This window comes from Dysidea avara, chromosome 6 (genome assembly GCF_963678975.1).
Source record: "Dysidea avara chromosome 6, odDysAvar1.4, whole genome shotgun sequence".
NCBI lineage: Eukaryota > Metazoa > Porifera > Demospongiae > Dictyoceratida > Dysideidae > Dysidea > Dysidea avara.
In genome coordinates this window covers 31,138,842-31,159,419 of record NC_089277.1, presented here as the reverse complement: position 1 = coordinate 31,159,419, position 20,578 = coordinate 31,138,842, and the positions used below count along the sequence as shown (strand labels likewise).

The window sequence follows — 20,578 nt, the reverse complement described above, 5'->3', positions numbered from 1 at the left end:
AAGTCACAACAAAAAACTCATGGGTGGGATGCACCTTTTGTACTGGTAACAGTGAATGTCTAACATCTGTGTACTTTGCTATTCTCAATTAAATTGTCATCTACTTCTTCATGCCAGGAAACCATACAAAGGCAGTAATTTCCGTATCAACACTTTACTTGAAGGAGTGTATATAGACACAAAGTACCATAGTAGCTGATATACTGTAATAATAGCATAATAGCATTAGACCATGCCCCCTGAAATGATCAGAACACTTCATGACACCACTTGTTGAGGTTACGCCCCTAAATGATCTAGCTCCATAGAAAAGATACCACCAAACATAGTAAACAACTTCACACACCCTTTATTATCTGTGGTACCATGCCCCAAACTTAATCTACTGTGCAACTGAGTAATGACATCAAGATATTCTAGTATAGCAGTCATGGCAACAGTGTATTTTATAGCTATGCTCTAACAAAAAGGTCATAGGTGGTGGATCTGAGGGGGCCAAGGGGGCTTTGCCCCTCTGGTCCTTCTCTTTCCCTCCTTGGACTTACAAGACTATATTGGCACTAGAAACAGGAATCATCTATTCAAACCATATTCAGAAGTACAGAAAGCTAACAAGCAAATAGAAGAAAACAGTTATATAAAGCAACTTAATAGTTATAAACTGTACACTGTGAATAAAATGAGATAAATAAATTCAATGTTTTTTGTGCTAAAGATTGAGATACTCTAATAATAGAGCAGTCACCACTTTAAATACAACAAACACAATTCTAATGCTATTAACTGACAATTTTTGTAACAGTAGCTACTACCTTATTTTGTTTAGTACACTCTACCATCAAACAGCTTGATATAATCAATTTTGTATGCCTTGTAAAGCATGCATTATGTTAGCTAAATAGCTATCAATATGCTCCCGAATTCAAGCATAGGAGGGCTAATTTTAAATGTTTTCTCAGAAGATATCCAACTAGAGTCTTAGAAAGTGTATTCCTTTCGTTCATCCAGCTAGCTATACCAGACAAAGCAAATGAATATACTATAGAGTTGGATTGTTAAGCACATGTGTCTATTAAGTGCATATTATTTGATAAGCTCATACATATTTCTTGTGAATAGCCATGACTGATAAGCGCACATGGCCCAATGCAAGGCTTACATGTGACAAAGCTATGCACAGTTTTGTTAGATCATAGCTATAAAATACACTGTAGTTGTGACTGCTGTATTAGAGTATCTCAATCTCACTACTCAGTTATGTAGTGGATTAAGCTGGAGGAGTGGTACCAAAGATAATAGAGGGCTTGTAAAGTTGTTTCTAGTTTCTGGTTTCATCTCTTTTGTATGGAGTCTACAATGTATCACACTGATAGTAATAGTACATACACACTGTACAGATATCATGTGATCTGTACTAACAGGTTTAATACCAAATAAAACTATCTCAACATAATGTGATACATACACTGGTAAAAGTATTAAATACATCATCATAAAGCCACACTTTTTGTAGATTTGTACATTGTAAGATCATACTCTAATAGAATAGTCATGAAGTTAGTTGTTGTAACTTTGAAGTACTCTAATAGAACAATCAAAACAATATGAATATGAAACACTGTGAAAAAGGTGGGATATAAGATGGTATTTCCAGTGGCTTATTGAATACAAATAACTGAAATAAGCCTTAATATAAATCCTGTATTATACTCATGTTATACTTTACTATAATGTATACTATACTATTGCATGTATGGTTTCAGTTTAATTACCACAATACTTGGAATAGCTTATATCTGATATAATGCCCACACTATACTATCACATATATGGTTTCAGTATGTTTAACACACTAACTAAAGCCTTATAGGGATTGTTAGTATAATACAGGTTATACCAAGCTTTTTTGTATTCAATAAGCCACTAGAAATACCATCTTATATCCCTTTTTTCACAGTGTGGATCTGGAGGTATCCTTAAGTGCTTATCATGTCTCACCAGACGCTTAGCCACTATCCGTGAATATTTTCCCCGGGAACTGCAAGATTTCTATGCAACCGCGAATGCTTTCCCGCAAATTGCAATGCTTCTTTGCATCCGTGAAAGTTTTCACACTCAAAAAATTTTGCTGTATATGGTATGTCCTGCCAAATACAATTATGGGCAGACATTGGCTAATTTGTCCATTTTCTGACAATTGTTGGGAGCATTGTACATAATAGCAGATGTTGTGGTTGTGAATGTCCAAATAGCACTAATGCTAAAGGGAGTGTATAAACAGTGGAATGGACTACTGGAATGGAATTTTTTAAGGTTCAATATCAGATTTTACATCCAAATAAGTACAACTCTACCCCTTAAGTAAGCAAATAAATAGGATTCCCCTTGAAGTCAGCTCTTTTAGCATACTTCACCTCACCACAGACAACTGTAAAGTCAGTTATGAATGTGCACAATAGCAGTTATTGGGAATACCAAGAAGACTCCTAACTTAACCCTTGTTCCTAAATGATAAAAAGTTAGCTACTGTAGCTAGCTGATTACATGTACAGCTGTGCACATTGTAAAAGTACATTCGGATTATTCATTCATATATTTTCAACTTTACCAGTTAGGCACTGGAGGGTGAAAACGAAACAGAAGGCAGAGCGGTTACTACTGTCCTAGGAGCCTAAGCATAAATCTTTGGGTAAAGTGAAACGGGACTATCTTGTAAGCATTTACAATGAGCCTTTTCCACAATTGTCGAAAAACAAAATTTAATCCAAAGTTCGTTGTGGCAGTGCCACATTACACACTGAACTGAACCTTCATTAAGACAGTTAGTTTCAGACAAGTAATAAAGTATTGAGTTATAAGTCATACAAGTGTTGTGGTGAGGAAAAATATGCTAAATGAGCTGACTTCAATGGGGAATACTATTTATTTGCTTACTTAAGGAGAGGAGTTGTACTTATTTGGATGCAAAAAACTGACAATGAACTTAAAAAAATCCATTCCACCATTCCAGTAGTCCATTCCACTGTTTATACACTCCCAATACTAAACTGATGTTGGCACAATGTTTTTTAAAAAAACATTGCTTTACTGGGTATGAACTATGAAGTAAGGCTGTACCGATACCACATTTCATACCCGATACCGATATATACTGTTTTTTACCGATACAGGTTTTCTGATAAACCGATATTAAGAAAACCACCAATATTTCAAAAGTTCAACCGTAATCGTTTCCGTGACCACTCGCGCTCCTCAAGCTCCATCAGCTCTTTGTGTTTGTCTTTATGACACTGCTCCAAGTGTTTACGAAAGTTTGTAGTATTATATGATTTTCGAACACTACCGCCTCTAGATACTTTATTGTTACAAGTTTTACAAACCACCTTCGAATCATCACCGCCACAGACCTCAGAATATTTCCAAATAGGGCTTCTCTTTGTGTCCCGATCCGCCATCTTAAATCATCACGTGTACGCAGTGCCAATTGTTAAGAAAGAAGACCAATACTGATCCGATCCCGATATCACAGATATCGGTACCGATACCGATAAAGTATTGGTATCGGTGCAGCCTTACTATGAAGTGTGTCCTGTTGACCCTTTTTCATGGTGGATCTCTGATTAACATTCCAATTATGTGTTTTTTACATAATGAAACCACCTGGGTGTTCCCCTGTCATGATATTGTCTCGTGACATTGCTAAGCAAAATATTGACTAGTTTGCAAATTCTATTTCTGAATAATAATTATAATAATAACATTGAAATAGTAAAAGTTTCGTACAATTATTTTAATGTGAAAAAAATATTCATATTATTACAGTTTATATACCAGCAGTAGATTCACCTCTTTACTACAAACAGGTGAAACAGCACATCTTCTCTACAGTGTACAGTGGAACAAGTACAGTAGAATGTGGTCTGTGTGTGACCTTCTGTAAAGTGTTATAATTGTATGAAGAAAAAAAACATAAAAGTTAATGTACATGTACCTTTCATCTACGTCTCTTCTATGCACTGCTATCTTACCATTGCCCCAAACATCCTGCCATATACTAATCACTTTCTGAGAACAGCTTCTGTCAAATAGTTTAAAATTATAGTGGGTATTTTCATTTGTTGCTACATTGATGCTTGGATTAACATGCTTAGGTAAAACAGTTAATTTCTTAGGTTGTATACAGTTAACAAGGCTGTAGTATCTGAGAACTGTTTGCTTTTGCTTTATCAGCACCAAGGTTCCATGCTGCTCTTATCTGAATCTGGCATCAATTGTAGCTAATAAAATTTAATCTCATACAGGGTTTGCACTCCGAAACCCCTTGAGAAGCTCAACTTTATAAGCTCAAATGATACAACAGCATTTATGCTGTCACATTATCAGGGGTCAGTTGTGGCCAAATACTAGTTGTATATGTAAGTGACTTTCAACTCTGGTTGTAAAAAGTTAATAATTATGGTGATGGATCTATGTAGTTGAAAAAGTCAGATTGAAATAGTAATAGAACAGTCTGTGGCTATATATGCTGCAAAGTTGGAAAATCTCTACAGTAACCTTACGATCTAATCCTGTGTATGTCTTTGACAATCTATTGCCTTATAATCCAATAGCATTTAAAGGTGTAGTTCTGTTTTTTTCTAAAATTGCTTACAATTGAACTCATCCATCTTTTACCCTCACAATCTTCCAGTACAATAGAGTATTTGGTTAAAAATAGCTTCCAGATTCAATCATGTGATAGCTATATTTCAAAAATTTCCAGAGGAAGCATCACCCTAGACCCTCTTAGCTGAAAATTCTATGTTTGCGTACTCTACACACTTCATGGTGAGTGTATACTTGCTATCTCAAGCCCTCTCTTCATACTGTTTGGACATTATAGTTTGAGTCATGAGACTGTAAAGCATACTAGTTATACCTTAACCCAAGCAATACACTAAATTTAGCGATCTTGTATGTTGATGAATTTACCATATAAATTTCATTAATTTATGAATTGATGTAATCAATTAGTAATAAACCAAACTCTAAAATTACTAAATTTAAAATTGATGTACCACTAAATTAAGGTATTTCAAACACAAAATTAATGGCAGGTATTGCTCATGTATAGTTGCATTCTTCTCCTTCCTGTTCTTTATGTAAAGAATATCTAATCCAAAACAGCCAAGCTGTAAAAAAAGTGTGCGGCCCTCAGAAAGGCTATGGTGAAAAAAGATGTGAAATCCAAGGTGGCGGCCAAGAAATGGCTGTGATGGTAGGTTAATGGTAAAAATTTTAATAATGACAATTCAGGTAAATTTTGTGAAGCGGCACAAAAATTCACCTGAATTGTCGTTATTAAAATTTTTACCATTAACCTACCATCACAGCCATTTCTTGGCCGCCACCTTGGATTTCACATCTTTTTTCACCATAGCCTTTCTGAGGGCCGCACACTTTTTTTACAGCTTGGCTGTTTTGGATTAGATTTCATTTCTTTTTGTATTTGTATACCCCAAAGCCGGCCTATGGCCAGCTTTGGGACTTTTTTAACCTATGTTTTTTTTCTTTACTACAGGAAGAAGAAAAGATGAAGTAGATTTAGTTTAAATATTTTATCAGTAAATGTACAAATTATATATATAATACATATGTGACTGGATTTGCGAAAAGGGGCCTTCCAAACACAATTTGCCAACTTTGACAATTGATAACTTCAGATTGGAAAAAGCTATTGCCTTGAAATTTGGGCAGTGGTGATTTCTTTGCAGCTGAACTCTCTACATGATGGTTTCTTTGTAGCTGAATTCTCTACAAGGTAATTTCTTCTAACTGATCTCTCTACAGGGTGATTTGTTTGTAGCTGAATTCTGTACAGGTGATTTGTTTGCAGCTGAATTCTGTACAGGTGATTTGTTTGCAGCTGAGCTCTAAACAGAATGGTTTCTTTGTAGCTGAACTCTCTACAAGGTAACTTTTCTAGCTGATGTCTCTACAAGGTGACTAGTTTGTAGCTGAACTCTCTACATGGTGGTTTCTTTGTAACTGAACTTTCTATAAGGTGACTTCTTCTAGCTGATCTTTCAATAGGGTGATTTGTTTGTAGCTGAACTCTCTACAAGGTAACTTCTTCTAGCTGATCTCTCTACAGGGAGATTTGTTTGTAGCTGAACTTTCTAAATGATGGTTTGTTTGTAGCTGAACTCTCTACAAGTTAACTTCTTCTAGCTGATCTCTCTACAGGGTGATTTGTTTGTAGCTGAATTCTGTACAGGTGATTTGTTTGCAGCTGAGCTCTATACAGAATGGTTTCTTTGTAGCTGAACTCTCTACAAGGTAACTTTTCTAGCTGATGTCTCTACAAGGTGACTAGTTTGTAGCTGAACTCTCTACATGGTGGTTTCTTTGTAACTGAACTTTCTATAAGGTGACTTCTTCTAGCTGATCTTTCAATAGGGTGATTTGTTTGTAGCTGAACTCTCTACAAGTTAACTTCTTCTAGCTGATCTCTCTACAGGGTGATTTGTTTGTGGCAGAATTTTATACAGGGTGATTTCTTTGCAGCTGAAGTCTCTACATGGTGGTTTCTTTGTAGCTGAACTCTCTACAAGGTATATAACTTCTTCTAGCTGGTCTCTCTACAGGGTGATTTGTTTGTAGCTGAACGATCTACAAGGTAACTTCTTCTAGCTGATCTCTCTACAGGGTGATTTGTTTGTAGCTGAATGATCTACAAGGTAACTTCTTCTAGCTGATCTCTCTACAGGGTGATTTGTTTGTAGCTGAACAATCTACTAGGTAACTTCTTCTAGCTGATCTCTCTACAGGGTGGTTTCTTTGTAGCTGAACTCTCTAAAACGTAACTTCTTCTAACTGATCTTTCTACAGGGCAATTTGTTTGTGGCTGCATTTTCTACAGGGTGATTTCTTTGCAGCTGAACTCTCTACATGGTGGTTTCTTTGTAGCTGAACTCTCTACAAAGTAATTTCTTCTAGCTGATCTCTCTACAGGGAGATCTGTTTGTAGCTGAACTATCTACAAGGTAACTTCTTCTAACTGATCTTTCTACAGGGCAATTTGTTTGTGGCAGAATTTTATACAGGGTGATTTCTTTGCAGCTGAACTCTCTACATGGTGCATGGTTTCTTTGTAGCTGAACTTTCTACAAAGTAATTTCTTCTAGCTGATCTCTCTACAGGGTGATTTGTTTGCAGCTGAGCTCTAAACAGAATGGTTTCTTTGTAGCTGAACTCTCTACAAGGTAACTTTTCTAGCTTATGTCTCTACAAGGTGACTAGTTTGTAGCTGAACTCTCTACATGGTGGTTTCTTTGTAACTGAACTTTCTACAAGGTGACTTCTTCTAGCTGATCTCTCTACAGGGAGATTTGTTTGTAGCTGAACTCTCTACAGGTGATTTGTTTGAAACTGAACTCTCTAAATGATGGTTTCTTTGTAGATGAACTCTCTACAAGTTAACTTCTTCTAGCTGATTTCTCTACAGGGTGATTTGCTTGTAGCTGGACTATCTACAAGATAACTTCTTCTAGCTGATCTCTCTAAATGGTGATTTATTTGTAGCTGAACTCTCTACATGATGGTTTCTTTGTAGCTGAACTATCACAGGCCCGTAGCCAGGAATTTTGAAAGGGGGTTCTTTTTGACCAAAAGTGGACCTTTACTTGCATGATGATTAATAAAGGTACTGAGACTGGGTGTGCAAAGCACACCCAATCTAGGGGGTCTGGGGGCATGCCCCCCCCCCCCCCCCAGAAAATTTTTTGAAAACAGATACTAAAAGGTTGAATTTAGTGGCATTTCAGTCAATAAAAATAACAATTTTTTTAGGTAAGCTGAAGACCAGCTGTATGAATGATATCTGGAAAAATATCTCTACTGCTACTGTAATTATACCATCTGCACATGCATGTGTCTAAATATAATATATTGGAATGTCACAATGAATAAGAATGGGAAAGATTGAGCACTCTGCCATGATCAACAGGGGCAGTGTGGCAGAACAAAGGGTGTCTTAAACAATGAAATTTACACATTGCATGGAGTTGAAGCATGGATGCTATTCGTGGGCTCTGCGTGGAGGGGCTTGTCCACCAAAATCTTATATTTTAATGAAAGCTCGGTTTAGAAAATCTACATGTAAATTAAGTAGCTTTTAAAAGAAAATGTAATTGTGACTGTTCTATTAGAGTGATTGTTCTATTAGAGTGGTTGACTGCTCTATTAGAGTATCTCGATCTTGCATTGCATTTAATGCAAGCACTGAACGAGTTACTCGGAGCACTTATTTTAGCCTCTTATTATAGTGGTATCTAGTAAACTGTAGCTAATGGACTTTTGCTCCTGAAAATTTGGACTTGTATACTAAAATTGTGGACCTTTTTGCTAAAATTGTGGACCTTTTTTCCAAGAGGGCGGTTCTTCAGAACCCCCCGAACCCCCCCTGGCTACGGGCCTGTATCAACAAGATAACTTCTTCTAGCTGATCTCTCTACATGGTGATTTGTTTGTAGCTGAATTCTGTATAGGTGATTTGTTTGCAACTGAGCTCTTTTAATAATGGTTTCTTTGTAGCTGAACTCTCTCAAGGTAACTTCTTCTAGCTGATGTCTTTAAAGGGTCACTAGTTTGTAGCTGAATTCTCTACATGGTGGTTTCTTTGTAATTGAACTCTCTACAAAGTAACTTTTTCTAGCTCATCTTTCTACAGGGTGATTTATTTGTAGCTGAATTCTGTACAGGTGATTTGTTTGCAGCTGAGCTCTTTAAAGAATGGTTTCTTTGTAGCTGAACTCTCTACAAAGTAACTTCTTCTAGCTGATGTCTCTACAAGGTCACTAGTTTGTAGCTGAGCTCTCTACATGGTGGTTTCTTTGTAACTGAACTCTCTACAAGGTGACCTCTTCTAGCTGATCTTTCTACAGGGTGATTGTTTGAAGCTGAACTCTCTACAAGGTAACTTCTTCTAGCTGATCTCTCTATAGGGAGATTTGTTTGTAGCTGAACTCTCTATACATGATGGTTTCTTTGTAGCTGAACTCTCTACAAGGTAACTTCTTCTAGCTAATCTCTCTACAGGGAGATTTGTTTGTAGCTGAACTCTCTACATGATGGTTTCTTTGTAGCTGAACTCTCTGCAAGATAACTTCTTCTATTGATCTCTCCACAGGGCGATTTGTTTGTAGCTGAACTCTCTACATGGTGGTTTCTTTGTAGCTGAACTCTACAAGGTGATTTTTTCTAGCTGAACTATCTCTTTCCACAGTTGCATGAACTCCCTACAAGGTAACTTCTTCTAGCTGATCTCTCTACAGGGTGACTTGTGTGTAGCTGATCTCTATACAGGTTTCTTATTTCTAACTGATCTCTTGAATTCTCTTCAGGGTGACTGCTCTATTAGGATGACTGCTCTATTAGGATGACTGCTCTATTAGAGTATCTCGATCTCGCACTTGCTGCACCAAGTTGGATTTCGTGTTATAACTCCGTGGCTTTAAGTCTGATTCTTCTACACCATTGATGAGCCTTTCTAAGATGATTACTCCATCTGTGCAACGATTTTCAAAGCATTACCCCAAGCGGTTTATCTGGTAGGCGTGGCAAGCAGTCGTTTTTTTATTAGCTAATCTCGATTGCGTAATTGTTACACACTGTTGATTTTTTCGCTGTATCTTCCTGGTTTTTAGCTCGATTTCTTTCAGACCACAAAAGGTTTGAGGTTCAATAGTTAACCTATTCACCCACCGATTTTCAGCTTCTTCCCATACGCGGTTTACCCTGTAGGCGTGACAACATATTGGTGTTAGTTTTCGTGAATAATCGCTCATAACTCTTTGCCTGTTTATCGTATTCCTGCCAAAGTTGGTACCGAGATGCGCCCTTATATCCCCCTTCTGTGTGCCAACTTTCAAGGCGATCGGATACGACGTTCGAGTTTTATAGCAGTTTTTGTAAGTGTGTGACAAGAAAAAGAAAAATAAGAAGAAAAAAAAGGAAGAAACTCAGCCAATTTTTGAAGTCGCATATCTCGGGAACGCGCGAAGCGATTTCGCTCAAATTTGGAATGTGGAGTGCTGCAGTTGGGGGGCATGTCCACAGCAAAAATCGGCTTGTTTCATCAAGGAAGCACAGAGCTACGGAGGTGCGAAAATTGCGTTTTCTTTCTTCCTGTCAATATACTCACGGGTGTTACGCGCCGGCTTCTTGGGCCGCACGACACACTACCGTGTGTCTTGATATATCTTAGTCACTGTGGCTGTGCCCTTATACAACAGCTAGCATTACAACTGTTCAGGAATAATGGTGTCATTTCATGCTTAGGTGATTCACAATTTTTTTTATAAGCATTGTGAATCACTTAAACAATATGGCATCATTTTTCAGTCAAAAATATTGACAAATTTTAACACTAATTAAATAGGCTAAATTTGCTAACTTTTTCTGTGGGGGCATGCCCCCAGACCCCCCTAGATAGAGCATGCTCTGCATGCTGCCTAGTAGTATTAACTAATTGTCACTTTTCTTAGCTAACCAACCATTATTTTAGCACCCCCCTTCTAAAATCCTAGATCAGAGACATAAACAAGGGATCTGAAGAATTTAGATACCTGTAAGTGATCAATGAATTTCAAGCGTTTCATCTTGCTGTGGTCTAAAACAGACTAGTGAATATGATACTTTTTAAAAATTTCTTTTCTCTACTTGAAAACCTTGAAATCTGCCAAGCAACTTTGCGCATGGCCACAATATCCTGTACAATTAACTTTGTAAGACTTTGCACTATATGCTACCTTATCTAACTTGTGTGTGTGAAATCCACTATACAGTACATAAAATATGAAAATATGTTTTAGCACTATACTGTGACAGTGTATGGATGGCTACCCACTACAGTGTTATCAATCAATTATACTAGAAAGACAATGGTCTGGTTTTTCCAATAATTATTACATTAGAAGTTTGCTTATTTCTGGGATGCTCACAAAGCCAGAGGCCAATTTACAGTTTCCATTGTGTTGTTTTCCTTATCTAGGTATGAAAAAAGTAGAATAGGCTTTCCACACTAACTCACGAGTAGACCTGTTTGAAAGCAGTTTCACCAGAAAGCAGACTGGCCATACTCTTACACTTCTAGTATATTAGTACCTGATATTAGGCAATTATCAATACCACATGAAGTTCTTTGGCTGATAGCTATATAGTTACTCTACAACAACAAGACAATGAAATGCATAATATTCCAGTACCTGCATGGTTGTAGAAATGCCATAGCTACCTTTATGTATTTTGCAGACTGGACTCACCGACTTAGTTGGAAACAACTCTTAACAATAATCCCAGCATTACCTTTTTCTTATAATGCTGGAGATATCATTATGCAACTATAACTGCTGGTATTGCTCTTCCTAGTAATTCATGAAGGTCACACATGTCCTAGTATTAAGCATGTTACAAAGAAAAATAATACACAAGTTTTAATTAAACCATTGCTCAGGGATGTCAGTCTCAATTGCAAACCAGTTAAACTGTAGTTATCATAATTTGTTTGCCTGCTTATCTTTCTGTAGCCCCAATGATATGTGCATGTGTGTGTGTGTGGTAGGCGTAAAAAGTTTGTCGTCATCTCTTCAATTAAACCACCTTCATACGTGTGTATGTGCAAGTTTCTAAGATAACAATACTAATTTTTCAATGAATGGTGGACATTTGTGCAAGAATCCCATATGTTTGTGTAAGCCTAATTTTACAGTAGAATGCAATAAATGCAATGGGTAGATTATTTACAAAATCATAAAAATATCTATAAATTTGTAAGCCCCTGTTTCACAATGAAGGAAGGTAATACTGCCAAAAACCTTGGTAGCATTGTAATCCCAAAAGCAAGAGGAGTTCCAAAATCTTTGTTATGTGTTAGTACTAGGCTCACAATGAGATGGAAGATATGGGCATTAGTTTGCTTTGTGTTGAACAAGCGGTTCACTATTGCTTTTTTTCCTCACATTTTTGCCTTTGCCCTGGTATAGGAAGAGCCTACTTACCCAACAATGGATTTGCCTGTTCATGGAGAACCTGATTGTGTAAGTTGTATGTCGCCTGTTAGCTGGTGAAGGACAAGGTAATTTATTGACCTTTTGTCCTAAATTTGTCACCACTACCACAAGAATATAACCATTTAAGATTTCAGAACCCTTGTGACTTTAGATCCTTGGATTGTTTCATATGTAGCTGGCAGGTTACAGCTGTAGTATTTTGTAATAAACTTCCTGGTGATTTATTATTACATGGAGAACTATATTTAAGACATTTTAATAATAATGACTATACACCTGTATGTATTTAGTTGTTGAGTATGAGATGAGGTTCACCGTAAAAAGAAATAGAAAAGTTACATCTTAGTAGATGACTGCATTTGTAAGCTATGATCATTATAAATAAATACATATAGTTTATTTTTTCTCATATTGTCACCATACAAATTGATTTTTCTGTTGTTGAGACTTTGTAGTGCTGTAACTTCGAAACTTCTTAGGCTTCTAGAGCTGAAACTTTGACAAATGCACTACATATGGGGTTCTTGCAGATCCAGTCACATTTTAAAGGTGAAAGGTCCACTGAAATAGTAAAATACACTTTGGCTATTATCAGTCCTTGCTACTAGTGGGATAGGTTGGTGCATGTGATCATGATTTAGTCAGATTTTGTTTTCTATAGTGTATCGTGGTTATAGTCGACTATATTATGTCATAACACATCAGACAAAGAAACTTTAGTATGTGTGAGGTTCTATTAAAAGCGACAGAAGTGTGCATGTACTGGTAGATTCAATTTAGTTTCACATCATATCTACCACAACTTGAAATGCATTAAGAACTTCTGCTACATCCAGTTACAAGCCTAAAGGAGATAGTGAATTTACGCTGGTCTTGTGGTAAAGAACACTCGAGAATGCACTGCTTGAAGGTTCTTAGTTTACTAATTTGTTAAGATGCCTTACTGTAGTTATACTCATGGTAAAGTGTCAGTAAACTTAAGTATATGGAACATAATTATTTTACTAAGTTTTAAACTCTCAGTAAAACATCAGTGAATGCGGGTTTACTGAAAAACTACTAAAATAACAAACAATTAACTGTTCCATATACTGGGGATATACCACTGTAGTAAACTAAGATACTTCAAGCAGTGATGCCTGTTAAAGGGACTATAAATCAACAGTACGGTGGTCAAACCACATCTAAGTTTATTTCTTGGATATTTTAAGGGTCCAATACAGTGAATGGAGGTAGAGAAATGCAAGAAAAAACAATTTCAATGGCACCACTGGCAAGATATGCATGAAAGATTATCCCTACCAGGTGGAGAAGTGACTCAGGGAAGTGTAACATTGATAACATTGTTTGTTTCATGGTACTGCTAACCCAGCTTTGTAAACAAACCGAACTGATCTTACTTCAGTGAAGCATAATGAAGCTAGTTGAGCTACAAGCAACTGCACAATTAGTTGTTTTCCAGCAGAACATTCAAGTAATCTTAAGCTTGGAACACTATAAAGTTGAAGAGGAGATAGAGCTTGGTATTGCCACCTGCACATTAGACTTTCACTACCTTTCCCATTGTAAAATGTCTAATAACAGTACTTCTGGTTCTTTGTCTTGTGACATATTTGTGGCTTAATATCTCAGTATAACATTGTAATTAAATTATTAAAAGGTGTGTTTTGTGTAATGCATGATACAGCCCATTTATTCAATTAAAAAGATTCATTTCAGTATTAAGCCAAATTCCAATGCTATACACCAGTGCTCCCAATAAGAATTCTTAAGTGCCAGGACAAATCCAAACTTGGCAGGACACATTATATACTTTGCATGACACAGGTGGCCTATAACACTGCCTGTAGTAGGCATTCTTTGATGTAAGGCACTCTAGCTATAAACATGATGTGTTGAGACACTATTATGATTTTGTGAGGTTTCTGTACAGCAGAGAAGTTAGCATTGGTACACTTGTGGTTACTCTCTTGGGTGGCTTGAATGTTCAATCTCCTAGCAACCAAGAGACAGCTACTATTAGTAAACAGTAAACCAAATATGCACACTCTGGGCTTTTTGGGCTCCTATGATAGGACATTACCGTATACGGCAAAACTTTTGAGGGGGGAAACATTCGCGGTTTTCGCGATTATGCTGCCAACCGCGAATGTTTTCCCCTCGAATATTTTGTGTGTAAAAAACCTAAAAACTATACCTTTTTGCATTTTGCAGGTCTTCATAGCCAGAGCAGCAGTTTTGCAAGCTCACACATTTGACGTTCTTTAATTGGAGAAAAAATAGTGTTTGTTTGGGAACGCTTTTTTAATGTTCAACACATGGCGCTGCTTAAGTATGTCAAGCTCAAGAAACCGACTTTGCCAGATCTGGCACTGTGAAAAAGATGGGATATAAGATGGTATTTCCAGTGGCTTATTGGATACAAATAAGCCTTAATATAAACCCTGTATTATACTCATGTTATACTTTAGTATAATGTATACTATACTATTACATGTATGGTTTCAGTTTTATTACCACAATACTTGGAATAGCTTATATCTGATATAATGCCCACACTATACTATTACATATAAGGTTTCAGTATGTTTAACACATTTACTAAAGCCTTATAGGGATTGTTAGTATAATACAGGTTATACCAAGCTTTTTTGTATTCAATAAGCCACTGGAAATACCATCTTATATCCCTCTTTTTTCACAGTGAAACACCTTAATAGAACAATCTCTCATACTAGGCAATATAGATACACTAACAGAGAAAACAAGTAAAGATAAAGTTGTTTTGTGAATATAATTGAAGAATCATAAAACATTAAAATATTTCTAAACAGCACATAATAGTGCCATACCTAATTAACCTTGACACATTTAACCTCTCAACTTATATAGTGTGACAAATCACATTTAATTGTGGGTTTGGGTTTACAATATTTGGTGCATACAAGTTGTGTTCCTGTAAGTGGTACTGTTAACATACTGTACAATACAAAATTTTATTAAATTGTTAATGAGGTATTCCCATACATAAAAAATCTTTTTAAAATCTTACCTCATTAGTAAGACCGCATTTGTGACTGGATTTTGGAAAAACATTCCAAATCGTATCTTAGAAGTTCAAGATAAATAGTTTTAAAGAATTCAAGCATAACTTGCCAAGGATAGTAAGCACGCATATGAAATTTTCAAAAAAGGTGCATCAATCTATTACCTTTCAGACCACTTCCAGTACTTGTAGCTGCTTGCAGAGCTTCCTGCCAAATAAGATAGAAATCTGAGCAGTTGGACGACCGAAATAGTATTACGAGTGCTCACAAAGGAGTGGAGGGAGAAGTTGGCGGGGAGAGCAAGTTCAAAATGGAGGAAGACCACGATTGGAGTCCAGACATGAGATTACAGGGCTGTGCTGTCTCCTTAGTGGCTGATATGCAGCAAAATCAACAGAACAAATGTCTGGCCAACCACTGATTCTTGCTAAGCCAGACCCTTCACAAGGCCAGATACTGCCATTCGACATCTCTATACCACCCAGAAAAGACGTCTGTTAAAACCAGTCTCAAGTAGTTTGAGTAGTACTGAGGGTGAAAACTAGTACGATAGTGTGGCTATTTAACGGTGGTGTTACGTAGTTTGATTTTCATGATGTGCGATTTGGATTGGTTTTGTAAAATCTGGTCACATTTTAATAACATTGCAAACACATGCTCAATAATTAGGTCTTCAACATAACTTGACTCATATTTGTAGCACTACCACCAATTAGCACCATTACAGCAATAAACTCATCAGAGGTGGATGTGCCTTTTAACAAATATCTGCCTTCTGTGTTTTCCCATTCCTTTTATCTTCAATTAGTCATCTTATTCTTCATGCCAGCTACAAAGGCATTATTTTTCCATATCAATACTTTCCTTAAATGAGAGAGAGCAATTATTTAGATTATACAAAATTACATTTTAGGTACTTAACGGACTGTAGTATCCTTGTGATAGCATTGGGTAGCAATTACGCAGGGCTTGTAAAGTGATTGCAATGGGCCACATTAAAGTCATCTGTTTAAAAATGTTTAGATGATGCTGTCTACCAAAGTATCATAGCCTCCGAGAAAAGATTTTGACTAGTTGTAAACCTCTACGTAATTGCCAACTTCACTTACTTTTAAACCCATACCATACCATACCAATACCCAAACCCTTACCATACCCACACCCTTACATAAGGACTGTACCCATTGCTACATGTGTCTGAGGTCTCACATGTGTTATTTAAGTTATACTGTATAAAACTGTCATATTTAAGGATTAATGGCTTTCTCTCCTCACAACCACATGTGTATTTTATAGCTATACTCTAACAAAAGTTTATGAACTAAGTTAGGTTCCAACGATATAAAGTAGTGAAACAATATGTGATGGAAGTCATGAGGGAAAATCTCTACATTGTAGCAATGTGGGAAAATCTCTAGTTTGGCACTGAAAAGATAGACATGCTAACTTGGGCATTTTCCCACAATGTTACAATGCCAATTCGGGATTTTCTCTCATAGCTAATTATTTTTTATGCCATTAATTATAGATATAACTTATGAAAATTTTTTGTTGATACTTCTGAATAATATTACAATGACATTATGGGTGTGCAACTGAATCAAACAGTACAATGTAGTACCATCCAAGTAGTGATGTGCGATAAAATCGATTAATCGATTATATCGATATATTTTAAATATCATGATGACAATTAACCAACAGCTTATATCGCGATATGGTACTGCATGCGCATGCGCCCTAATCACTTTTCATGAACATTGGAAAAATGGCGTCTAACTTAATTCCGCTCCCCAGTGGCAAGAGCAAAGTGTGGCGCTATTTCGGATTTAGAACTGATGGAACTGGAACAATTTTGAACAGAAGAGAAGTGGTATGCAAGGTTTGCTCGCAGACTTTACCGTACTCGGGAAATACGACGAACTTAACTCACCACCTTAAGCATAGTCACGATGAAGAGTACTCACTTCTTGCTAAGTCAACTCCGTCTCCATCAATGCCAAAGTCGAAGAAAAAAGAACAAACGATGGATTATTTTGTGAAAGGTCTTTACACTCGAGGAAGCCAGCGTTTTAAGCAACGTGAGGAGTCAGTGATGGAGTATGTGTGCAAAGACATGGAACCACTTACAACAGTTGACAGCGTTCCGTTTCTTCGACTACTACAGACACTGGATCCGAGATACAAGCCTTCCTCCCGTGCCCACTTTACTCGAGTACTATTACCTGCCAAGTACAAAAGTGTTAAGGCCTCTGTGACAGATACAATAAGTAATGCTAGCTGCTGTTCACTGACTACAGATATGTGGACTGGGTGCCATAGCCACTCCTACATGGCCGTGACTGCTCATATTGTCAGTGATGACTGGGAGATGAAGAGTTTTTGTCTTGCTACTCGTGTGGTTACCAGTGCTCACACTGCCGACAGTATAGCTGCTGAGCTGTTGGCTGTTATAGCTGAATGGAAATTGGACACCAAAGTTATTGGAATCACCACTGATAATGCTAGAAATGTTAAGAATGCTGTGGATAGTTTGGAGTTCACTCACTTTGGATACATTGGGCATACCCTCCAGCTGAGCATTAATAGAGGACTACAGCTTGGGTTTGTCTCACGTGTTTTGGGGCGTGTTCGCAAACTTGTGGAACATTTCCACAAGTCAACTAAAGCCACATATGCTTTGCGACAGAAACAGAAGTTGTTAGGAGTAGCTGAGCATACTCTTGTACAGCAATGTAAAACAAGATTGAGTTCAACATTTGCTATGCTGGAAAGGGTAGTAGAGCAGCAACAAGCACTTTGTGCTGTATTGCTGGATAGTCAAGACAGGGTTGTACGTAGTTTACTTCCTGATGGAGCAGAATGGAGTGTGATTGAAGAGTTGATGGTCATATTGAAGCCTTTTGCTCTTGCTACTATGGTGCTAAGTGGGTCATCCTATGGCACTATAAGCATTGTCTCTCCTCTTATTCACAAGTTTTGCTCAAACCTTGATAGGAAAGAAGATGACAGCGAGAATTTAAAGCAGATTAAGGTGGCGATTCAGTCAGACCTAATGGAGCGTTATGTAGGAGACACTGCTAAACTATTGCAAGAAGCGGCATTTCTTGACCCTAGATTTAAGCAACTTAATTTTCTGTCTGATGATGAAAGAAGAGATACAATTGAAAGAATGAAAGTGAAGATGTTACTTGCAGCATCACACGAGTCTTTGTCATGTGAGTTCAGTGAAGCGGAGCCTCATCAGTCATGCAGTGAAATGGAGCATCATCAGTTCTGCGAATCCACTGGTGCTCAGCCACCTAAGAACGCTATTATTTGGATTTTTAATTGTGGACACAAGTACAACATTAATTTAAACCTTCGCTGATTTTTTTTTCCTACTTTTATAGTGAATAGTATGCTGTAAGTGGTCTTGTACCTCAAGTTAGTTGTTCATGTAGTCATTGTTAGCCAGTGTAGTAATCATAAATTGGTAATTATCGTGTCTGTAATATCCATTAGTATGAAGTACTGAAGTATTTATTTACATTACTGTGACAAATGTGACACTTATTTACAACATTGTCATACTTTTCTTTTTTTTTCTATTCATATCATCATATTTACACCTCTTTGGATCCCCGGTTCTATCCACAGTCTCCAGGTTCAACCTGAGATGAAACACGCTGAATGGTTTCCCACTCCCTTGAGCCCAAGCCAAGTCTGGCGAGGTACTCAGTGGATGAATGGCTCAGTTCAATGCCCCTGGACAATGTCGGAAATGCATGGCAAATGGCTTTTGGTGGTTTTGAGTTACCACACGTGTGAAATGTCAAATGAAGACTCAACCTTATCCCATGCTGCAACTGATCCAGCTGCAGTGTGCCTCAAGTAGATGTACGTGCAGGAATTCTTCCCCACTTGCCTGATGTTTTATCATATCAGTTTTACACCTCAGATTAAAATAAAATGGCAATGATAGTAGCATACATGTATGTCTCTGGCTCCATAACATGGCTTCCTTATGATCATATCATATTGGGCAGAAAATTCAATGTAATGAGAGTCATGTGAATATAAGTTGCCATAGTAAGGTTTAAGCAGGCCAAGCAGTACCATCAAATAGGTTCATGAAGTGTACTATAAGTTATGACAGTATGTGAAGGCACTTACTTAATTGGTAGATTGAGCATTCACCATAGCTTTTGTTCTAACGTGACAGACTTGTTTGTTGGCTGTGTATATACCATCACATCTATGGGTAAGTGACTTTTTAAATGCAATGGCTTGCTTGTATGGGTGTTGCCAGGTTCCACATTGTGTCTACTCATGTGGGTAATTAAATGCTGACATCGTTAATGCCAGCTTAGGTGGGTTGTTTACCACATGAGTTTGTAATGAAGATTTGTAGTGGCTGAGTTGTCTCCCAGATCACGTGAGATGCTCACGTGTCCCCTAAACCAGGAATATGGTTAGCTACACAATAACGACACAAGACAATTCAGCCATTCCACCCTGGCACACCCATTCCTCCACACAAGCCTCATATGTATTCATATAATAGTATTGGTTGGTCATAAAAACCGCAACTAGTTAGCTAATTGTTTTCGTAAAAGTGTGTGTGTGTGTACCTATCTACATATCTATGTTTGTCCGTACGCACCCACGTGAGCAAAATCGTTTAATAAAGACGTAAGAAGTAAAAGTGAAATTAAGTCTGTAGTAAACTTCTCCACAGGTGAACTTTGCTCTGAGGTAGTTTCTTTTCGGCGGACTGAAATACGGGTGTGGTGACTTTCCTCAGACTACCTTCCCCTTGAGGTTTTCAGGCATTTAGCAACTGAAAAACAATGGTGCAGGCCTCGTACACTACCAGGAATAGCCTATCGCTTCGAGTTGAAAGGGGGCGTATCCCTTACGTACGCGAACGAAAATGAAGAGCAGCTTTGAGGCTTTGTCGAGAGAATTTGTGGGAAAAAACACGTTAGTCACACTATAAAACAGTTTAGAAGATAGTTCTGTGCGTAATATGTTGGTAAAAGCGGTTTGTTTAACAAACGCTTCCCTAGCAGTGCATAGCAACGTAATTGAGCGAATTACGAATATTTCATGAATTACGAAATATGAGAATTAGCTAATAATATTATTGCACAACCCAAAACTACCCTGTTTTAAAGTAGTAATATATAGTTGGTTAATTCATAGTAGCATATACTGTCTATAGTTAATTCCAGATGAGTTAGCTAGCTGCATGGCGCCTGGTTTTTAGAAGTAACACAACATCAACTTGTTTTGGTTGAGCCAGAAACTCCACGATTCCATAGAATGATGCAATTTAATTATTTTAGTTCAGATTCTTATCAGATTCATGGTGCTGGTTATCTTGAATATTTAACTTTATCATTAACCTGAGGTGGATTGCATGCCCTCCTTGAAGTTAATAGACATTTAATTTAACTTCACATAGCTATATAGCCAATAGCAACACATGTGACATAT

At 37.3% G+C, this 20,578-nt stretch overlaps 1 protein-coding gene across 1 annotated transcript; it reads left to right on the top strand.

The window, feature by feature from the left end:
* The first annotated feature begins 16,865 nt into the window (after positions 1 to 16,865).
* Positions 16,866 to 18,467, top strand: LOC136259401 (E3 SUMO-protein ligase ZBED1-like). The gene has a single exon (XM_066052891.1). It carries the CDS (start codon positions 16,866 to 16,868, stop codon positions 18,465 to 18,467), a length of 1,602 nt encoding a protein of 533 aa, XP_065908963.1.
* The last annotated feature ends 2,111 nt before the right edge of the window (positions 18,468 to 20,578 follow it).

Excerpts from the sequence above, each read along its gene's own strand:
- LOC136259401 (XM_066052891.1), top strand. The coding sequence starts at position 16,866 with ATGGCGTCTAACTTAATTCCGCTCCCCAGTGGCAAGAGCAAAGTGTGG.